Genomic DNA, 20,282 nt, shown 5'->3' on the forward strand with positions numbered 1-20,282 from the left:
GTACGCATAATCTGCATCTGTATACTAGTTCCACAAGTCGCAATGTCGTTGTAAGCATCCTATCAGCGCTTGCCGCCGGCGCCGAGGAAGTCGAGCATGTGGCGCGCGGTGGCCTCGGCATGGGTGAGCACGATAAAGTGGCCGCCTCCGGGGATGACGGCGAGGTCGATTTGGCCAAAGTACTTTGCGGTGCTCATCGGCACCACGTCGTCCTTGTCGCCCCAGATGACGCGCAGCCGCGAGCCAAAGTCGCGCACCACCGCGCGGTGCACCTCCTGCGCGTTGAAGATGGGTCCGTCTTGCAGCGACGAGGCGAAGCTGAACTTGTAGCCCGGATGATACTCTGCCTGCCACCATGCCAACGAGCCCTTGGGCGGCGTGGGCAGCAGCGGCACGAAACGGAGCAGGCGCCGCAAGAGGCTGTTGGGCAAGAGGTGCGAGCGGATGAGCTTCACCGCGGGACGAAGGTCGGCGTGGGGCGTGCCGCCTGCCGGGCAGAGTAGGATGAGGCGGTCGACGCGCTGCGGATAGTAGTGGGCAAAGTGCGAAGCGATCGGTCCGCCGAGCGACATGCCGCACAGGTCGAACCTGTCCCAGTGCGGCAGGTGCGCGAGCAGGAGCGTGATCTGCGCGACAAAGAGCGCGGCATCATGCGTCACCTGAGGCGAGTCCGAGTAGCCGCGACCAAACAGGTCGAAGCACAGGATGCGGTAGCCCGCCTTGGTGAGGTAGGGTGCGATGAGGCTCCAGGCGGGCGAAGGCGTGGAGATGCCATGCACGAACAGGAGCTTCTTGCCGTCCTCGGGTCCGAACTCGTAGTAGCGGATGGTGCCGTACGGCGTGTTGAGGTCGGCACCGTTGGGGAATACGTCGGCCGGATACGGCTGCTCGTGGATCTTGGCGGGCGCTTTGAGCACTTTGGGGTAGGTGGACCGCATGCGTGCGTTCGAGATGAGGTAGAGGAGCGATGCGGTTCCGGCCGCAGCTGCGAGGGCCACGCGGCCGTCCTGCAGCCGATTCGTGTATGATGACAAGAACGGCATCGTGCAGTTATGGGAGGAGGAGGATGATGATGATGATGGCGGGAGGGAGAACCGGCTCGCGCGGCAAACTCGGATGTTCCAACAAAGCGGGGGAAACCCTTTTCGAGGTGCCGCGCTGTGGAGGCTCAAAAGCGCTCGGCTGCCCACGCGCGTCAAATTAGGCGGCGCTGCAGCCCACCACAGCACAGCACAGCACAGCACAGCACAGCACAGACCAACGCCAAAAGGCATACGCGCTCGGATCTCGGAAGGCCCTGACCCAAGTGTGCTTTCCCTCCTCATCACCGGGATGTCCGCCTGGCTTGTGCATTGTCATTGTGACTTGCTCCCACATCACGCCTCATCAAGGCACGATCACAGACTCGAGAGCCACAATCGGCAGAGCTGGTACGCTGCGGGCGACGAGTCTGTCTCTGTTCACGCACACACCGGCCCCAGCACACCATGACGACCGCTACGCCCCTTTCGCTGCCGTTTGTCCTGGGACAGGATGCAAAGCCAGCATCGATACACTCGCCAAAACGACAATGGAAGCCAGACCGCCCCAACTATCGCGCTTTGCTCACAGCCGCGCAGCCTCAGCCCAGCAGTGCTGCGTCGTCCTCGGTTCCATCGTCCCGTCTCCAGGGTAACGTCAAAGCTGCTGCGCAGCACGTCGATGTCGACCAGCTCGAGGCCGACCTGGATGAATGGGGGCTGCCTGCTACCGAGTCGCCCAAACTCTCCTCATCAGACGTGCCTCGACTCGCCGCTCCTTCGGCAGCACTTTCTTATGACGAAAACTCGGCCTGTCACAACTACCCTCACTTTCAATCTCGGCGTCCGAACGGCAACGCCAGCTTCACTGCCTCGGATCAATGGGACCCGTCCATCTCTCTTGCTCCGTTAGCAGCGAATGGACTCGAGCCAGACGATCTCGAATCGAAACAAAACTCGAATTTACCTTTCGAGTACGATCCCGCACTTGGCCGAGTGGTCGCTGTTGGGCGAACAGATGGCACCGTCTCCATCTACCGTGCCTACGGCCGCACCGAGGATTACGACTCCTTCTGTCGGACGGACCAGCCCAAGCAAGACGCCGAGTATGCACTCCCAGCCTCCGCCTCGGCATCCTCCAACGTATCAAGCGCCAGCGCCCTAGCTTCACGCCGATCCTCCAACGTCTCCAATCCCTCTCGCCTTCGCAGCCCCGACCTCGAAGCTCCGGCGATCAGGCTCACGTCTTCCGTCCGATCGCCGACATCTGCCGGACGTGATGCGAGCCCGCTATTATCAACACTCTCGCCGGTCGAGCGCTCCTCCCTTGCCGCGCGCTCCACCGTGTCTGCAGCGTCCATCAGCTCTACGATCGCAGCCAATGTCCAGCTCGACGAAGGCGCTCCCGCTAGCTCTCTTCAGAGCAACATCACAGCAAACGGTCATACTGCAGACCGCTCCAACTCGGACCGAGCCGAGAACCGCCTCGAGCTCCAGATGGCTGCTGCAGAGCGCAATGACCATCAGCATGGCGTCGTCGGAGGCGTCATCGAGCGACTCGGCTTGGCTTCACACTCTCACTCTTCCTCGCAGCATCAGCACTCTCTTTCCTCCACACAGGACGCTCGCCCATCGCATCATCGCCGCTCGACTTCCAGGCGCCCCTCTGTCGGCGAGAACTCTGACACGCCATCTCCGCTGGCAAAGCTCACAGAAGTCGCCAAAACATCGACACCAGCAAAGGCAAATCAGTCCAGCGCGTCGCCCCGTTCGGATGCTCCGATGAAGCGCTCCATCTCCGAAGCTTGGCTACATGATCCAACACGCGGCCGCTTCAGCCCAGTCATGACCTTGCTCACCCGCGACCGCTCTCCCGTGGTTGCATTGCGCCTCGTGCCAATGCCCTCCTCTTCAACTCCGTCCGCAGAGGCCGATGGAAACAATCGAGTCGCTGCTGCCACCCGACTCGGCAACATCGCTCTGCTTGTGGTTCAAGCTGCCGGAAACGTCTCGCTGTGGTCCATATTGGAAGGCGCGATGCTGTGGCAATCCGATCTCACCACTGCCAATGTCGTCTCGGATGCTTCGGATGCAGTCGAGGCGGCTATCAAGGACGCATCCGTCTCGCTCAATGTCATGCACTCCCTCGGCCGACAACTTCCAGCATCCATCGGCACGCCCCTCGCTCGTAGCCCCGCAGGATCCGCCCGAGCCTCCCCACGCCCAACCTTTGCGGGCGGCGACGCGAGCATGAGGAGATCCATGCTTCGCTCCGCCTTGAGTGGCCAGGGCGCGGCGTCGTCCTCTAGGCTTCGTGACGCCTACGGTGTTCAGATGGATGACTCTGTCCAGATCCTGCAGTCCTCCTCCTATGGACCTCTCGCCCTGCTCTGGGATTCGCATTCATCCTCAGCCTTGATCATCGACCTTTCCAACGGTCGCCTCATGCTTCACGAGACTCTAGATGATGTGCATGCGGCAAGTCGTCCGAGCCTGCTCCGGATACCCGGCTCCGAAGATCACATAGGTCTAGCCTGGTTCGACTCAAGCTCAGCAAAGCTCCAGAAGAAATTGCTTCGTTTCTCGCCCTCTCCAACGCTAGCCGTCCCAGGCGTCGAGGACGGTTCTCTTCCGCCGGCCAAGCTCGCTGCGCTCTCACTCGAGGACCTGGATGATGCGGACTCGACGGCGAGCCTGCAGTGCGACTTGTCTAGCCTTCCCGAACCTGTGGACAGGGCCTACCTCCTTCCAGGGCGGGTGGTCATCCTGAGTGGACCAAGACTTGCAATCTTGACTGCCGGCGGTGGCGACGCAAAATTCCTGCAGGAGTTTGATCCGGAAGCTTTCACCAAAGTATGCGGCTCTAGTAGGGACTCGCAACATCTCCTGGTGCGCACTTCATCGGCGATTGCCACGCTCGATTTGGTGTCTGGCACGTTCAAGCAGGCTGCACAGCCAGACGGTGCCAGCCAGACGGACCCATCCAACCCTGCAAATCCTGTGAGCAGTCTGCCAGCGGGCCGCTTGAATCTGGCTTGGAATCTGCCCGAAACTGGCGCCCTGCTCGACAAAGTGCTCCTGTTGCAGCCACTTGCCAGCCAATCTCGCTCAACAGAGCCAATCTCTCGCAACTCGGCGACGCCGAAGGAGCTTGCAGCTCTCGATCTTCGAGACCTTCACGTGGAGGATCTGCTCTCGGCACCAGGCACCCCTTCTGCGGATGCGGCTGCATTGAGTGGCCGTCAGGATCCTCAGCTTGGCGAGCTGGACGCCGAGGACAATCGCATCACCGCGGTCTTGCCTCTCAGCCTCGAGAGGATTGCAGCTGCAAGGTCCGGCGGGATCAGCATCTCGCCGCTCTCGTCGCTAGCTGCAAGTGCGTTGGGCGATGGTGCCTCGCAGTCTGCATCGATGCCCAACAGCCTTGGCGGGGATCACGAGATTTGCCTGCTCCGCTCGGCCACGGCTCCTCGGTCCGGTCATCGTCTCATCATCGGAGGAACACTGCAAGGAGAGGTTGGATTCTGGACCGTGCCCGCAGCCGGAGCTCAAGGCAGCCCCCACCCGGCGCTCGAAGCGGCATTGTCGGTGTCGACTACGCCTGTGGAGGCGCTGGTGGTGTTTGGAGACGATGACAACACCATCCGTCTGCATGGCTGTGTGGCGTGCATCTGCGCGGACAGCTCGGTGACGGTGGTGGTGCTCGAAGGCTTCCGTAAGCTCTACACGGTGCCGGGCAGGGGTGCGCGTCTCACGTCGCTGGCGGTGCGCGCAGACGACCTGCTTTTGACGTACGACGACGGGAAAGCGCGTGTGTGGGATCTACGCTCGCAGGAGCTGCGCCGCAGCATTGCGACGGATCAAGCACAGGCGCTGGTGGAGGACGGAAAGGGATGGTGGAGCGTCAAGACGATCGAGCCGTACAACCCTCTACACTCGGGCACGACGGGAGTCCTCTCGCAGCTCGCGGCTGCCCGAGGTGAGGCGGCTGCGACACTGCTGGTCGACTTTCGACGCGCGATCGAGGCTGCCGCACGTCCAGTGCGTGGTGGCATGCAGGCTTCAGGGAACGAGACAAGCTCAGCCGTTCCAGGTGGAAAGTCGACCACAGCCTCGTTGCAGCCGCCGGCAATGCTGCGCACAGAGCCAGAGTCGGATGCCAACGCTAACGGGCCCATCAGCCTCGGCTCTCCCGCCGCACGCAAGGCTGTCAACATTGTGCGTCCGTTACTACCCGTCGTCTATCCCACTGGCCTGGATGCGGACATCGACGCCAAGCTGGCCGTGCTACTCAACTTGGACGAGCTAGGAGCGTTGAACTCGCCGAACGCAAAAGAAGGCCGGGGCGGAGCTTTCCATGTCGGCTTGCTCTCGCCTCCCGACGCGCTCATGGTCGCTGGAGCAGGCGCGACTTCTGGTGGCGAGCAGAAGGCGAAACAGGCGTGGAAGCTGAGCTCGCGGCTGACCACGACACGCCTGCTGATCGCATCGGCACTTTTGCGCGTGTTGGGCAATGTGAGCGAGCTGACGGGTATCGCGGAGGATCTGCAGCGGTTCGTGGATGACGAGCTGCAGCTCTCGACGCTCGTCGGCGTGGGCTTCCGTGGGATCACGTTGGACGAGCTCGTGCCGTACTGGTTGGATTCGAACTTGGAGCTTCAGAGCGCGGCTCATGCCATGTTCCAAAGCGCTCTGGCGCGGCTGGAACAGCGCGAGCTGGACGAAGTGTGCTCCAAGTGGCATCCGCTACTTGGGCCGGCGAAGTCAGATGCGCTGGCAGATCGAGCACGAGGCGAGGGCAAGGCTTCGAGCGTCTTGGGAGAGGCGACGCCGTCGACGCGTGCCCTTGCGCTTCTGGGCAGCATTGCTGTGGAGCGATATGCGTGTCTGTCACCGCGGCTGCTCAAGGACATTGCGAGCACGGTGCACAGTGCGATTGTTGGGGACCGGGGCAGCGAGATGCGGACGGGCGAGGAGCTGCAGAAGCTGGCGGTGGCGGTGGAGCTGTGCCGCCGAGGCTTTTCGATGTGGCAGCACTACTTTGATGCGACCGAGGTGGTGCGGGCGCTGTTTGCGCTCAGCACGTCGACGTCGGCGAGCAGCAGCGGCGAAAGCGAGCTGCGCTCCTTGGCACGGTCAGCGACATTACAGATCGCGGCTGAAAACACGCCGCTGTTCATGACGACGCTGTCGCTGGACATTCTGCACGCGCGCTCGGCTGCGCACTGTGCGGCGACGATGCGGCTGGTGGCGTTCATGGTGCGCAAGCGACCTGCGGTGCTGGTGGCCAATCTGCCGAGGCTGGCGGAGGCGGTGGTGAAATCGCTGGATCCGACGCACACGACGATGCGGGAGGCGGTGGTGAACGCGGCGACGGTGATGATCTCGGAGCTGGTGTCGACGTATCCGAGCATCAGCTTTTTTGGGGCGGGACAGAGGCTGGCGGTGGGCACGCACGAGGGCGCGGTGATCATGTACGATCTCAAGACGGCGACGCGCCTGTACGTGCTCGAGGGCCACCGCCGACGTGCGGACGCGGTGAGCTTCAGCCCGGACGGTCGACGGCTGGTGACGATGAGCCTGGAGGAAGGGCGTGTGCTGGTGTGGAAGACCTCTTCGGGCTTCAGCAGCTTTTTCTCTCCGGGACAGATGCCGCGCCAGGGTGCCACCGACGCCAAGCTGACAGACGGAGCGTACAAGGCGTTCCTCTTCCACGTGGGCGATCCGCAAGACGTTGCGTCACGCAAGGCGCCCGCACAGGCGAGCGGCACAACGGAGGAGGCCGAGTTTGTCGGCTTTGATCGCATCGGCTTCCACTGGAACACCGAACGCAGCGTGCGCGTCGAGATTGGCGAGACGCAGCTCAACATCAGCGTGGACTGAAGTCATCCACATAGACCCTGCAGCAATGCACATGCTTGTCCACACTGAGTGCATGCTGCGTGTGTCGCTGCGTCCCGATGGGCTCAGGGAGCAGGGCAAAAATGGGCGAAATTGTTAGACTCGCGATATTTGCGGAGTAGGTTTGCGGAAAAAAAAAGAAAGCCAGCAGCGGAGATTTTTGAGTGAGCATCTGCAGCACGTGAGTGGACTGTGACGGGGCGCGAGAAGCGAGACAGGGGTGGTGGGCGCGGCGGCCCAAAAAGGGGTCCCACCGCAAGTGCATCTGCGCGACACCCCTGAGTGAGCGCATCTTGCCCTCAATCCTGATGGGTCGACGTCGACTCCATCTTGCGTCTCGGGCACGATGCAAAGACCCTACATACATACGTCTGTAGCATGCTGCTTGTCGTATGGAGATCCGTAGCAATACGATGAGCTGTGAGACCGCCTTGGTTGCCTGACTTGGTGTGGTGGAAGAGCGAAAGGGTGGAGGCAGGGTCGCGTAGAATCGTCAGTCAACCCTACATACACGAGCTGCCAAAAAAAAACCTCGCCGTGTTGGGCAGCCGGAAAAGAAGTTGCGCAGAGAGACCAACACTCCGCTCGACGGCCCCTGTCAATTTTGGACCTAGGCGCGCCCGCGCTGCTCCTATTCGGCATGATGCTACGGTGCAGGCGAGCGGGGTCCATCTTGGCTGAGTTTCTACGCCGTCCAGGGCTGTCTTTGCTTGCCGCTGCATGGGAGCTCGAATCGACTGCCGTTGAAGCTCCGGCAGATGGCTGCACGTCCCCCCGCTCGGGACGCGAGCTCTCTTTGCCGCCATCATCCGTTGCTATCCTTTGCCTTCCATCCACTTTCCTTGCATTGCTCCCACCACCATCCCTTGTAGCCTACTCGTACCTGCGACGACCACGATACGCGCCTGACACGCGCGCGCTAACGAACACACTCATGGCCCACTACTCTAGACCGGCTTCGGCTGCCGGTCATGCTGCCGACCAAAATGACCTTTCCAACCAGTACCCCTTCTACCCGGACCCGGACCTCATCCAGGGCAGCGCTGCCAACACGTCGTTCGCGAATCCATACGAGGCGTCGGCAGCGTCGCACACCTCGCCCTTTTCGGACGCACATGCTGCCCAGGCTTCCATGCTGCCCCTCCACCAGCAGGCACACCATCCGCAAATGACGATCAGCATCGAGCAGCAGCGACAGGCACACATGCCGCAGCTCAGCGAGAGCTTCTACAGCCAGGCGGCGTATGCGCTTGCCAGTCCACCTCCCGCGGCTACCAGCCCCGTGCGCGGCCTCGCTACGCTGCCCGAGTACTCGCAGCCACCACCCGCCGACGGCTACTCGTACTACAACCAGCAGTCCGCTGGCGTGCCCAGTGCTGCGGGGCACTACTCGTCGCTCGGACACGGCGAGGAGGAGGACGACGACGATGCAGACACAAAGTACTCACCCAACTCGGTGTACGACGAGAAGCACGACTATGCGGTCGGTAGGGCGGCGGGCATGGCGTACCTCCAAAGCCCGTATGCGCAGGTCGAGACGAACGACGACGAGGACATCGACGACCCCTACAGCGCCCTTACGCGCGATACGGCGTTCGGCGGCCACGAACACCAGCACAGCGACCAGAGCCCCTACCATGCCGGCTCGGGCTTTGCAGGCGCTGCAGCGGGCGGATTCGGTGACAACCACTTTGACACGCAGCACTTTGGCCCCGCGCCCGCACGCGGAGCCCAGCTGCGTCGCCACAAGACCAAGAAGAACGTCCGCCTCACCAAGGGCAATCTCATCCTCGACTGCCCCGTCCCCACGAAGCTGCAGACGTTCCTCACGCGGCGAGCCGAGGACGAGTTCACCACCATGCGCTACTCGGCCGTGACGTGCGATCCGGACGACTTTGCCGCCGAGAGCTTTACGCTGCGTCCGGCGCTGTACGGCCGCCACACGGAGCTCTTCATTGCCATCACCATGTACAACGAGGACGAGGTGCTGTTTTGCCGCACCTTCCACGGCGTCATGAAGAACATTGCGCATCTGTGCTCGCGCAACAAGTCGCGCACCTGGGGCAAGGAGGGCTGGAAGAAGGTGGTGGTGGCCATCATCTCTGACGGACGCAAGAAGATCCATCCTCGCGTGCTCGACTGTCTCGCCGCACTCGGTGTCTACCAGGACGGCGTGGCCAAGAACATGGTCGACGGCAAAGAGGTGCAGGCACATCTGTACGAGTATACGACACAGCTTTCGATCGACTCGAACCTCCAGTTCAAGGGCGCAGAGAGGGGTCTGGTGCCGATGCAGATCATCTTCTGCCTCAAGGAGAAGAACGCCAAAAAGATCAACTCGCACCGCTGGTTCTTCAACGCCTTTTGTCCGATCCTGCAGCCCAACGTGACGATCCTGCTCGACGTCGGCACGCGCCCGGAGAACAAGTCGATCTACTATCTGTGGAAGTCGTTTGACCTCAACAGCAACGTCGCCGGTGCGTGTGGCGAGATCTGCGCCGAGACCAAGGGCAAGTGGGGCGTCGGCCCGCTGCTGCTCAACCCGCTCGTGGCGGCGCAGAACTTCGAGTACAAGATCTCCAACATCCTCGACAAGACCACCGAGAGCGTCATGGGCTACATCTCGGTGCTCCCCGGTGCCTTTTCGGCGTATCGCTACATTGCGCTCCAGAACGACGAGTTTGGCCACGGCCCGTTGGCGTCGTACTTCAAGGGCGAGAATCTGCTCGGTGCAGATGCAGACGTGTTCACCTCCAACATGTACCTCGCCGAAGACCGTATTCTGTGCTTCGAGCTGGCGGCAAAGAGGGGGCACGGATGGGTGCTCAAGTACGTCAAGTCGGCACGCGGCGTTACCGACGTGCCCGAGGGCCTGCCCGAATTCATCTCGCAGAGGAGGAGGTGGCTCAACGGCTCGTTCTTCGCTGCCGTCTATGCGCTCTACCACACGGCGCAGTTCGTGCGATCGGGCCACAACGTGTGGCGCAAGTCGCTGCTCGTCTTCGAGAGCTTCTACTCGTTCATCAACATGTGCTTTGCCTGGTTCGGCCTGGCCAACTACTACATCTTCTTCCGCATCCTCACCACCTCGCTCGAAGACCCCACCTTCAAGCTGCGCGGCATCGGCGTATTCAACGTGTTTATGCAGTACATCTACCTCGGCACTGTCGTGGCTTCGTTCATCTTTGCGATGGGCAACCGTCCGCAGGGAAGCAGGTGGAAGTACTGGGCGGCCGTGGTCATCTTTGCGCTGCTGACCGTGTACATGATGGTGGCGGCGGTGCTGTGTCTGTCCAAGGTGGTGGCAAGGGTGGAGCACGATGCCATCTATGCGCAGATGGTCGTCTCGCTCCTGGCCACGTACGGAGTGTACCTGATCAGCTCGCTGCTGGCGTGCGACCCGCTGCATCTCGTCACGAGCTTTGTCCAGTACCTGCTGCTTGCGCCGACGTACATCAACATCCTCAACATCTATGCCTTCTGCAACCTCCACGACTTTAGCTGGGGCACCAAAGGCGACACCACCGTCTCCAAGGACCTTGGCGCCGTCGTGTCGACTGGCAAGGGCACGGTTGAAATCACCCTGCCCACGGCACAGGCTGATATCGACACCGCCTACGATGACGCACTCAACAACCTCAGGACCCGCCCAATGATCATCCGTGGCGACGCCAGCAACGAGGAAAAAGCCGCCAGGCAGATGGACTACTACAAGAATATCCGCACTAACGTCGTGCTCGCCTGGGCCCTCAGCAACGGCGTCGTCGCCGCCTTTATCCTCAACGGCGACACCACCGGCACCTTCTCCGGCGGCGGCGTCACCCGCACCAAGGTCTACATGGTCCTCGTCCTCGTCTTTGTCGCAGGCATGGCCTGCATCCGATTCATCGGCTCCACCCTCTACCTCACCATCCGCCTCATCAACGGCTAGAACCCCCGTAACATTCTTTCCAAGCTCTCGACTACTGTACCGCGACCCCTATGGACTTTTTCTCCCGCATTCCCGATTCGACGACCGTTTTGACCATCATCTAGCCGCTGTTACCTGTACCATAGGATCGCTTTCTGTCAGACGCCCGCAATAAATGCAAGGCTGTCCAGCGCTGCTCTTTTCTTGCGTCTGTGACTACGCGCGTTCCCATTGCCAATGATTCTGCTTCGCGTGGAAGTCTGGGAAGATAGTAAATGAGCTACGACCGCCCATCAAGCCAACTGGCCGTAGACGGGCGCAGCTTGGAGCACGACGCTCTCGAGAGCCGTGCGGCGTGTCTCGGCAGTCTTGACCTTGGCGGTGACGTCGTCATCGAGCTGGAGCGCGCCGACGACGCCCGCGGCGGCGTTGATCTCGGCGACGGCGAGGACGCGCTTGAGGATGCTGAGTGCCGCATCCACCTGGGCGAGCCCCGGCTGCAGCATGCGCGAGGCCTCGACGAGCTCGCACGCGCACGCGACGTGGCGCGCGAGCGCATCCACATCCGAGATGGTCGTCGCCAGCGAAGTCTGGTCGCGCACATGCGCATCCAGGTCGCGCTGCATGGTGTCGATCATCTCCTGCACAATGCCGAGCCAAAACTCGATGGTCGGATGCTGCTGCTGGAAGAGCTGCGGCGGCAGCGTCGACTCGCTTCCCGACGCCGCCGACGAGTCCGACTCGCTGCTCACCGCGGCGCTATCGGCGGGTGAACTCCACAGTCGGTACTGGCGCCAGATGGTGAGACGCACCCACACGTGCATCCGGCAGAACATCTGCAGCGTCCGACCCAGCACGTTCTGCCGCTCCACATCCGAGCGCGGGCGGTGGCGTACAAAGGCACTCTCGAGTCCATCGAGCGAGCGCAGGATCTCCCTCACCTTATCCAGCGTCTCGTCGGTGGGCGTGCCTGCCTCGCCGATCTCCCTCAGCCGCTCGAGCCCCGCCAGCGAGACAGCCAGGCGCGACAGATGCGCCGAGCGACGCATGAGGTCCTGCGAGTGGAAGAAAGGCGGCGGCAGGTCCTTGGGCAGCAAGCTCGGCTGCCAAAACGCCATGGGCCGGATGTTCTGGATGTACTCGGGCAGCTCCGTATCGCCGAACCCCTCGTCCGGCTTGGCGATGTACTTGCGGAAGCGGTGGCTGATGCCCGTCCAGCACAGCCGCACGATCGATTCGTACTTGACCTCCGACTCGGGCGACTCGGACGCCAGCGGCCGCGACCAGTACAGCGGCGAGTCCGGCTCGCTGTCCTGCAGCAGCGGCTCGCGCTGCGACACGGTCTCGTGCAGTTTGAGCGTGCGCACCACGTTTTCCGCCATGCGCACCAGCGTCGTCTGCTCCGTGCTCCCGTCCGGCTGCGTCAGCGCAAGGATGCTGGCAGCCTGACCCGTCGACGCCGTCAGCAGCGCCCCGCGTGCCGTCGACATTTGCAGATAGGTGGCCGCCATCTCCGAGAGGCGTTGCGCGAGCTTGCGCGAAGACTCGTTGGCTGCGCGCATGTCCGACGTGCGTTCGTCGGCAATGCGGTCCTGGTGCATGTCGCAAGCGGAGACCGCGAGCACGGCGAGGTAGAGCGCCGGATCGGCGCGCACGTGGGCTTGACCGCCCATGATGACGCCAAAAAGCGTAGGCGCGTGCAAGAGACCAAAGAAGACGGCGTTGGATTGGACAAAGCGCGTCAGCAGGTGCTTGACCAGCTTGATCGAATGGGGTCGCGACTTGCCCAGCATGCCGAGCAAGGCATCGTACCAGCCGTCCTGGCCGCCGAAATGCGGATCCATCGGTATGCGTGGATCGTTGTTCTGAATCATGGCAAGGTCCGAGCCGGGCATGCTGCTGCTGGGAGTTGACTGGCTTGGCGAAGTGGAGCTAGAGCTCGTATTCGAGGTAGCGGGCGATAGCACAGATGGCGTTTGCCTCGGAGGTCTGCTTCTCTTTGTGGATTGCCGGCACGCATCTGACAAAGTCGAGGGGTCTTGATCTGTGCCATCGAGCTGGGTTGGATGCTCCGCTCGTTTGGTTCCACGCTGACGCCCGTCGCCAGTTTCTTGGGGTACTTCCATTCGCTCGGCCTTTTGGCCGCCTGATGAAGCGGCAGCAGCAGCGGTCCCATCGCCCTTTTGGGGGCTCGTGGAGGACTCGGAAGAGGTCTTTGCCTTTCCCTTGGCAGATGCGTAGACGCAGTCGATGTTGCGCCGTTCGCAGTGCCGGCAGGGTGTCGCGCCGTCACAGCGCAACTTGCGAAGGCGGCAGAAGCTGCAAGCTACTCTTGCGCGTGGTGGATCCGCTTCGGTGGTGGAAGGCGCTTGCGGAGTCGGCCAGGGCGAAGCGACCGGCGTGGCGAGTGGCTGTGGGTCGGGACGCACGGCGCCTGACATCACGGGAGGCAGGGCACCAGTCGGCGGTATGGTAGGTTGGCGATACTGCCACTCCTCGGCGGAAACGCGACGAGCGTGCACTTCATGTGCCGAGGAGGGGTGCAGAGGAGGTGCCGGTTCATACCCCGGTCGAACCGGGACGGGCATGGGTGCGTTAGGCTTGACGCCTATGGCTGTCGCGGAGAGAAGACCGTCGCCCGCGTTCGGGTTGTCGCGCTCGTCGGCCGTCGTCCAGCCGTACGGTGCGATAGAAGGGCGAGCATTCCGGAATACATCCGCGTTCCAGCCAGGGTCGGGTCGATCTTGATAGTCGAAGGTGTGGCGCGAGGGGCCGGCGTGAGCGGAAGTGGAATCGATTGGCGGGACAGCAGACTGCCAACGATGTGGATCCGCTCTTGCTTGTGGGTCACGAGCCACAAGGTGGTCGTTTACGGGCGGTCGTCTGGCCATCACGGGCAGCTATGATCGCGAGGAATGTTGTTCAAGCAGATGTAGCTAAAGCGTGCGGGGTGCGAATTGGATGAGTCCCTCTCGTGTATGTTGGGACGATTCGAGTCCACGCGCCATTGCTTTTTGAGGAAGTTGCGTCCGGGAGCGGTTCGCTGATGAAAGCCTGCCCGCTACTCTGCGTCCACCGAGAGATGGACAGCGCGCAAGGCTGGGCGAGAGGTCTCTGAGCCGCGAGCGCAAGACGAGGCGGAAGCACGGATGGATTGCCGTATCAGCCGCTTAGGAGGTGCGGTCCAGAGGCGGAGCGATTGCTCAGGACAGAAGGGAGGCTGGAGGAAGCTCTACGCTCGGTAGGCAGATCGACTCACGAGCCAACTCGCATCAAAGGCGTGCGTGTGTGATTGGGTCGAAAGCGCTCCAGCCGCGAGCCGCCATGCAGGTTCTAGGTAGCGCTGCCGGGAGCGCGGATGGTTCCAGCCTATGGACTGGGTCCGAAGTGGATGGTGGGGGAGATGCAGGCAAGGTGGTGGAGGGGGCTGAGCCTCAGAAGTGTGGCCCGAGAAGCCGGTCGCCGAGCAAAATCGGTAGCGGATCGGCTGGGGTGCGTCGCCCGCTTCTGGAACGTGAGGCGGTTGAGCACGCAAGCAGGCAGAGTGGCGAACAGTGGCAATCAGTGGCAGCCGATGGCAGCGCGGATTCCGACTCGTAGCGGCGAAACAACCGGGCTGCAGAGGCACGGCGGAGCTGCTTTGTCGCAGGGGCCTTTGCGGGAATTGCTGGGCTGGGTGAGGAAAAGGCTGCGTCGCCTCGACAGGAAATTCCAGGAGACTTTTTTTTTTCTTTTTTTTTTTTTCTGTGGCGGGATCGGAAGCGCTCCGACTCTGCACATCACCGGTCCGAGGTTTGGCGCCAAACAAGTCGCAACGTCTCCTAGGGCAGTAGTATGGTACCGCTGTAGACGCTTGGAACTGAAGAGCCGGGCGATACAGTCACAACTTCTGTCACACTCGTAGTCACGTCGACAACAATAGGCTCTCGATGCACTTGGGCGGGAAGCCGAGCGAACCTCCACATGAAAGAGCCCATCAAATTACATTACCGCACGCCTGCAGGACCGGGGCGGCCTAATCTGGGAGGCGGCGGCACTGGAGCCTGAATTGCTGGCCGGGCGGAATAGTGGATTCGTCGACTTGCATTCAACTTGTCAACGACCACTCGACGGCTTCTCCTCGCTCGCAGTAACTTGGCTCAGAGGTGGCGCACATGCTGCAGTCTCAGAGTGGAAGGGCGCCATGATGAGAGTGGGAGAAAAGTACGCCTCATTCACATTGTATCTGCAGAGGAGGCACCATTAGAAGCGGATGGCTCCGACGAGAACAATGGACATGAGCATGCATATCGCGCGTGCTCGGCCCAACCTAAGGCAACTTGCAGCAGAGCAGCGTGGACTTCGGCTGGCGATTTCAACATGCACCAGCAGCACGCGCCGGCTCCCACAACGTTGGAATCGGCAGTTCCGACTCTGCGGATCTCTTTCACAGTGGCATCGAGAGCAGCGTCGTCAATTCATGCAGACAGAACCGCCCACCACATGAAAATCTTGGATGCATTGCGTTCTTCCGGCTCCTGCACAGTGGGGCCGCTTAATGCGGTTCACAGCAGAAACCGCTCGCTCTGCCTTGATACCCTCATGAGCTAGACTTGCGTCTTCGGCTCGTCCTAGCCAGGTTCCGTGGAGGATCTGTTCCGCATGTCGCTCGGCGAAACCGCAGCCCACAACAATCAAGGGTACATCGCAATCTGTCGCTAGTGCCCTCGAGTATTGGCTCTTTTTTTTCCCCGTCCATCTCCTCCCTTCTTCGGATTGTCCGCGAAGCGGCGCTTTCGGCGTCGAGCCGATGCTCCCACGCTCCCTCTTTCCCACCACCTTTCATGCCATGTCCTCCTCTCCACGACTTGCGTGACATGCGACCAATCGTCGCATGACTCAGAGTTTGTCGTTGCATGCAAGTGATGCAGTCCGATTGGAGACAATGGACGCAGATCTGGTGGGCTCTCCTGGAAATCATAAAAGATGCAGCTTTCTACGAGACCCACCCAGGTCGAGATAAGCCACGGCTCAACAAAGGCTTCGCACTTGACGCCGCGATGAGCTCTGCACCACCTTCAGATGTAGTCAACGCCACTACTCCGAGCGCCAACGCCCGAGCAGCGACACACGACCAAGGGGATCGTGCCAGCACCGCTTTGAGAGAACTTTCACTTTCGGCAGTCGCGATTCATGTTCAGAGAGGTCATCTCGGCTGCGCTGTCTTTGTAGAGGAGGAGCAGCAGCTCTTGCTCTGCGAGGATCTGCCGTGCGACTTCTTCTCTTCTCAGCAGGAGAATCCAGCTCCGCTGCAAAACGCGGACCATGATCCTGACCAGATGAGTGCTGATATTGCTGCAAAGACCACTGCGACAGTGCATGGCCCCGCGGCAAGCGTCCTTGAAAGCTGTGAGCAGCAGATCGCCCGGCACTTCCTGGACCCGCGCTGTTGCACTGACCACCTCCTTCTCTCTGTTGGCACGTCGAGATGAGGGCAGTGCTGTCGCAGTTTCATCCCGACATCATCCTGGCATCTTCGACCTGCCCGGCTCCCCTTCTAGCCGTGTTGCAGACTTTTTGTGAGTCTTGTGCCTTGGGAGCGAGTGTGAGACAGGTTTCGGGTCTATCGAAAGCGTGCTGATCGCCCTCATTGATCACGCCATGACGCTCAGCCGACCAAAGACATGGTTCAGTTGAAGTCCGGCCGGCGCGTGACTTTCAATTGGCTCTCGGCTTGGCTGGCATCGCCGAGGTCACAGCCTGCACCGACGCCTTGACTATCGATGGTGAAGGTCTTTTGTCGAGCGCGGTGCTCACCGACGCCAAAATTTCCACCTCCAAGGCCACGATTTCGGTAAGTCGAAGCGAGCCGCGTCCGGGACGTCAAATTGCGCCGTCACCAACTACGCTTCGGAGCTGACCTGTCCCTTGCCGCACCGTCGTTGTTGATAGATTTGCGCGGTCGGGCCCCTTCTATCCGGCCTGCGCAGTCGCCTAGACGTCGGAAGGTCTCTACTCCTCTCCGTCTTGTCGTTGAACGAGTACCTCTTTGTCGATGAAAACACGCTCCGCAGCATGAGCATCTGCTCAAACGACCCCCACGCCTTTGTGCATGCAAAGGCTGGTAGAGAAGGCTTCACTGTGCTTGGTGAGTTGTACACTCGTCTTTTTGAACGGCGATCCAGATGTTGACCTCACCCTCTTCGTCGTCTGATTCGATACGACGTCACTCGGCAGCCATGCTCAACTTGATTTCTTCGAAAGGTGCGATTCCGCCGCCCTCTCCTCTTGTTCCATTGGCCGGCAGGCTTTCATGTCGAACAATATCTCTGACGCTCACGTCATGCTTTGACATTATTACAGCCTCGATGCCCCTTCTCCAAAGGTGGATCATGCTTCCGCTTGCCAATCGTGCAGAGATCCAGCGAAGACACGACGCAGTGGAGCTTCTGGTGAGGCACGAGGCGTATTCAGAGATCATCGAGATTCGTTCCCGCCTTGCGGAGCTCGGCAAGATCCCACAGATCTGTCACCAGCTCAATAAGGGTCTTGGATCTGCTTCTCTCTGGGACAAGTTGCGAAAGGTAAGGTGACTCGGTTTCAGACAATGCCGAGTGGTTCATGTCCAAGTATCTGAAGTGGCCAAGCGTTTCGTAAGACCTGCCACGCGATTCTTCGCATTCGCACGGAGCTCAATGCTCTGAACCTGAGCGCCTCTCAACTCCTTCGCGAGGTAAGTCTCGGGGGATGCCGCCTTTCTGGATCTCTTGCGATGCTGTTGACGAGGCATATGGCTGAAGCTTGTTGGCGATGAGTCTGTATAGATAAAGGACCAGCTCCGTCCGGAAACAATGGTGAAGCTAGGAGATACGATAGAACAGATGGTCAGTCCGAGGCTCCGCACTACCTTGTCTGCACTACCCGATTCTGATAACGACGTTGACCCCTGATCGTAGATCGACTTTGAAGAGAGGTGGGTGAATCCGAGTTCGCCTACTTGTTGAGGCTCATCCCTGTTGCTGAACTTGAGGCTGCAATCGACAACTTGCTTTTGTTAAAGCAAAAACGAGGGCAAGATCACCCTTAAAGCCGGTGTCGACGCCCATCTTGACGAGCTAAGGGAGTGCTCCGCGACTCTTCCATCTTTGCTCGAACGGGTGGCTGCTGAAGTCAAGGAACAACCGGCATTTCATTCGGTCACCAGGCAAGTCGAGTCCAAATCCATGTCTTGCAGCCTCGTTATCGGGTCGTGAAGATCTAACTTGTGCCTCAAACTTGCCTCCTTTTGGTCTTCAGCATCCATGTCGTCTACTTTCCCCAGATAGGCTATCTCATTGTGGTACCGCGGGGCGACACGGTCGGCACCGAATACGATGCTACACTCGAGCATCAGTTTGCCAGCGAAGAGGCGTGAGTTCGCGTCGGGTTTCTCGCAATGTGGTCCAGACGCTCACTCTTATGATTTTATCGGCGAGAACAGCGTCTACCTCAAAAACAACCTGATGACCGATATGGATCAACAAGTGAGCTCAAGAGCTTGCAACATGCTTGGTTCGAGAATTCATGGATGCTGACACGTCTGACTTGCAGCTTGGAGATGTCTCTTCTTTCATCGTCGATCGAGAGATTGAGCTGCTCGACGGTCTCCACGCCGTCCTCGATGACAGCATCACGGATCTGCTCGCTGCCCACTGTGCCCTTTGTCAGCTCGACTGGTAAGCTGCTTTTCACGTCGGTGTCAGCCCGGTTGAGTACATGACTGATTCTGGCCTGGACCTCTCCCCTGTTAGCCTCATGGCATTCGCTAGGGCAGCAACTCTTTATGACCTGCGCCGTGAGTGCTGTATTCGGGCTCACTGTGAGGCGACCAGAGTACTGACGTCCTTTGCTGCTGTCCTCTTCGTCCTTTGGCACCTCAGGCCCAAATCTTGTAGAGGAGCAGGTGATCAAGCTCAAGGGCAGCCGTCATGCTCTGAAAGCTCTTTCGGATGAAAGCTTCGTATGTCGAAATCGTAAGCGAAAGACGGATAAGCGGTGCCCTATAATTGACGCTTCACATGCTCAACACCAGGTTCCAAACGATCTCGAGCTCCGAGGGGGCCGCGGAGTGACGCATGATCGCAACGAGACCAGATCTAGACCCAGAGACGCCCGTGATGGCTCGCGCGAGGGTACTGAACCTCCGCCGAGCATTGAGGCTGCATCTCTGCCGCCTTCGCAAGTTTCTGTCAGTGCGAGAGACAAGTTCAGCGTCATGGTTCTTACCGGAGCGTAAGTGAAGACCCATGGCCCAGTATACAAGAACGGTTCGATTGGTAACAAGCGCAACATTCCGGCTGCACAGCAACTCGTCGGGCAAAAGCTGTCTCCTGCAGCAGGCGGCACTAGCTGTGTAAGAGCCGATCTATAGCCCAAGGCGGCCGAGAACGCAGTATAGCTGATCCGTTTTTGGCCGACAGCTTCTTGAGCCAGTGCGGCTGTTTTGTCCCTGCTACCTACGCCGAGCTGGGTGTCTTTGACAAAAGTAAGGCGACTCGTCGTCTACCAGAATTGGCATGGCGTGTTCGAATATTGACACCCTGATCCGGTACAAGTCCTGACGCGGATGAAGCAGGACGAGTCGGTATCGAGCGAAGGAAGCTCGTTTACGCGGGAGCTGGGTCGCCTGCACCGAGCCATGTCGATGGCCACCGAGAAAAGCCTTGTCATTCTGGACGAAGTGGGAAGAGAATGCCGCAGCGATGGTGAGTCGCCTCGATTCGAAGCATGCCAGATAAGCAAAATATGGAACATTGACCATCCGTACGGGCCGTTTTGCGTAGATGGAGCCGGACTCTTCATTGCCACGATCTACGACTTTCTGCAGCGCGGGTCAGAGTGTCCGATCGTCATATCCGCCACCCATCATCTTCGTGAGTCACCCCAAGCTATCAACGCCAAAGACAGGCAAGTGGTCGAGATCTGACCCGCCTCGCGATATGACATGCAGGTGCGATCGAGAGGCACTTTCCGGTGGACCTGCCGATCGAGCGGGCACACATGCAGACCATCCTGCTGCCGATGTTGGCCGAGTCGTTCAAGTCGCTCACGTATCTGTACCGTTTGAGGCCTGGCTTCGCGGGGGCGTCGCACGCGTGCCACTGCGCACGTCTCTGCGGTGTGCCCGATTCGGTCGTCGAGCTCGCGGAGCACATCTGCCGCGTCGGCCTGCGCGCCTGGCACGAATCAGAAGCCGATCAGGACGAGGCGATCGTGCGAAGGCTCCTGCAGCTAGACCTCGGGAGCGATGAAGATGACCAGCAGCAAGCCGTTCTGGAAGACAATGAGGCGATTCGGCTGCTCGAGCTGATCCTCCAGCCCGAAGAAGGCGCTGGCAGCACTCAGGGTTGATCGAACCCCTTCGGTGTGGCTGCCTAGCCGTGCTGTGGTGGATGGGCGTACGAGAGCTGGTGACATGTGATGCAATTCCATAC

The 20,282-nt window shown here is 60.4% G+C and overlaps 5 protein-coding genes across 5 annotated transcripts; 3 read left to right on the plus strand and 2 right to left on the minus strand.

Moving 5' to 3' along the window:
* Positions 1-62: 62 nt before the first annotated feature.
* On the minus strand, positions 63-1,043 carry PAN0_001d0384 (alpha/beta-hydrolase; the record flags this gene model as incomplete). The annotated part of the gene is made up of 1 exon (XM_014804001.1): positions 63-1,043. One exon carries the CDS (start codon positions 1,041-1,043, stop codon positions 63-65), a length of 981 nt encoding a protein of 326 aa, XP_014659487.1.
* Positions 1,044-1,487: 444 nt separating this feature from the next.
* PAN0_001c0385 (uncharacterized protein) lies at positions 1,488-6,902 on the plus strand (the record flags this gene model as incomplete). The annotated part of the gene is made up of 1 exon (XM_014804002.1): positions 1,488-6,902. One exon carries the CDS (start codon positions 1,488-1,490, stop codon positions 6,900-6,902), a length of 5,415 nt encoding a protein of 1,804 aa, XP_014659488.1.
* Positions 6,903-7,560: 658 nt separating this feature from the next.
* On the plus strand, positions 7,561-10,851 carry PAN0_001c0386 (chitin synthase; the record flags this gene model as incomplete). The annotated part of the gene is made up of 1 exon (XM_014804003.1): positions 7,561-10,851. The coding sequence occupies one exon, from the start codon at positions 7,561-7,563 to the stop codon at positions 10,849-10,851; it is 3,291 nt and encodes a 1,096-aa protein (XP_014659489.1).
* A 272-nt stretch (positions 10,852-11,123) lies between these two features.
* On the minus strand, positions 11,124-13,721 carry PAN0_001d0387 (uncharacterized protein; the record flags this gene model as incomplete). The annotated part of the gene is made up of 1 exon (XM_014804004.1): positions 11,124-13,721. One exon carries the CDS (start codon positions 13,719-13,721, stop codon positions 11,124-11,126), a length of 2,598 nt encoding a protein of 865 aa, XP_014659490.1.
* A 2,148-nt stretch (positions 13,722-15,869) lies between these two features.
* Positions 15,870-20,199, plus strand: PAN0_001c0388 (uncharacterized protein; the record flags this gene model as incomplete). Its single annotated transcript, XM_014804005.1, has 20 exons — positions 15,870-16,218; positions 16,298-16,388; positions 16,492-16,663; positions 16,762-16,957; positions 17,047-17,073; positions 17,173-17,393; positions 17,501-17,542; positions 17,766-17,782; positions 17,870-18,022; positions 18,106-18,219; positions 18,290-18,332; positions 18,400-18,524; positions 18,618-18,643; positions 18,729-18,808; positions 18,881-19,080; positions 19,154-19,201; positions 19,269-19,333; positions 19,404-19,553; positions 19,632-19,721; positions 19,799-20,199. The coding sequence occupies 20 exons, from the start codon at positions 15,870-15,872 to the stop codon at positions 20,197-20,199; spliced, it is 2,610 nt and encodes an 869-aa protein (XP_014659491.1).
* Between the last annotated feature and the right edge of the window lie 83 nt (positions 20,200-20,282).

This window comes from Moesziomyces antarcticus (genome assembly GCF_000747765.1).
Source record: "Moesziomyces antarcticus DNA, scaffold: scaffold_v10001, strain JCM 10317, whole genome shotgun sequence".
In the NCBI taxonomy this organism is placed as follows: Eukaryota; Fungi; Basidiomycota; class Ustilaginomycetes; order Ustilaginales; family Ustilaginaceae; genus Moesziomyces; species Moesziomyces antarcticus.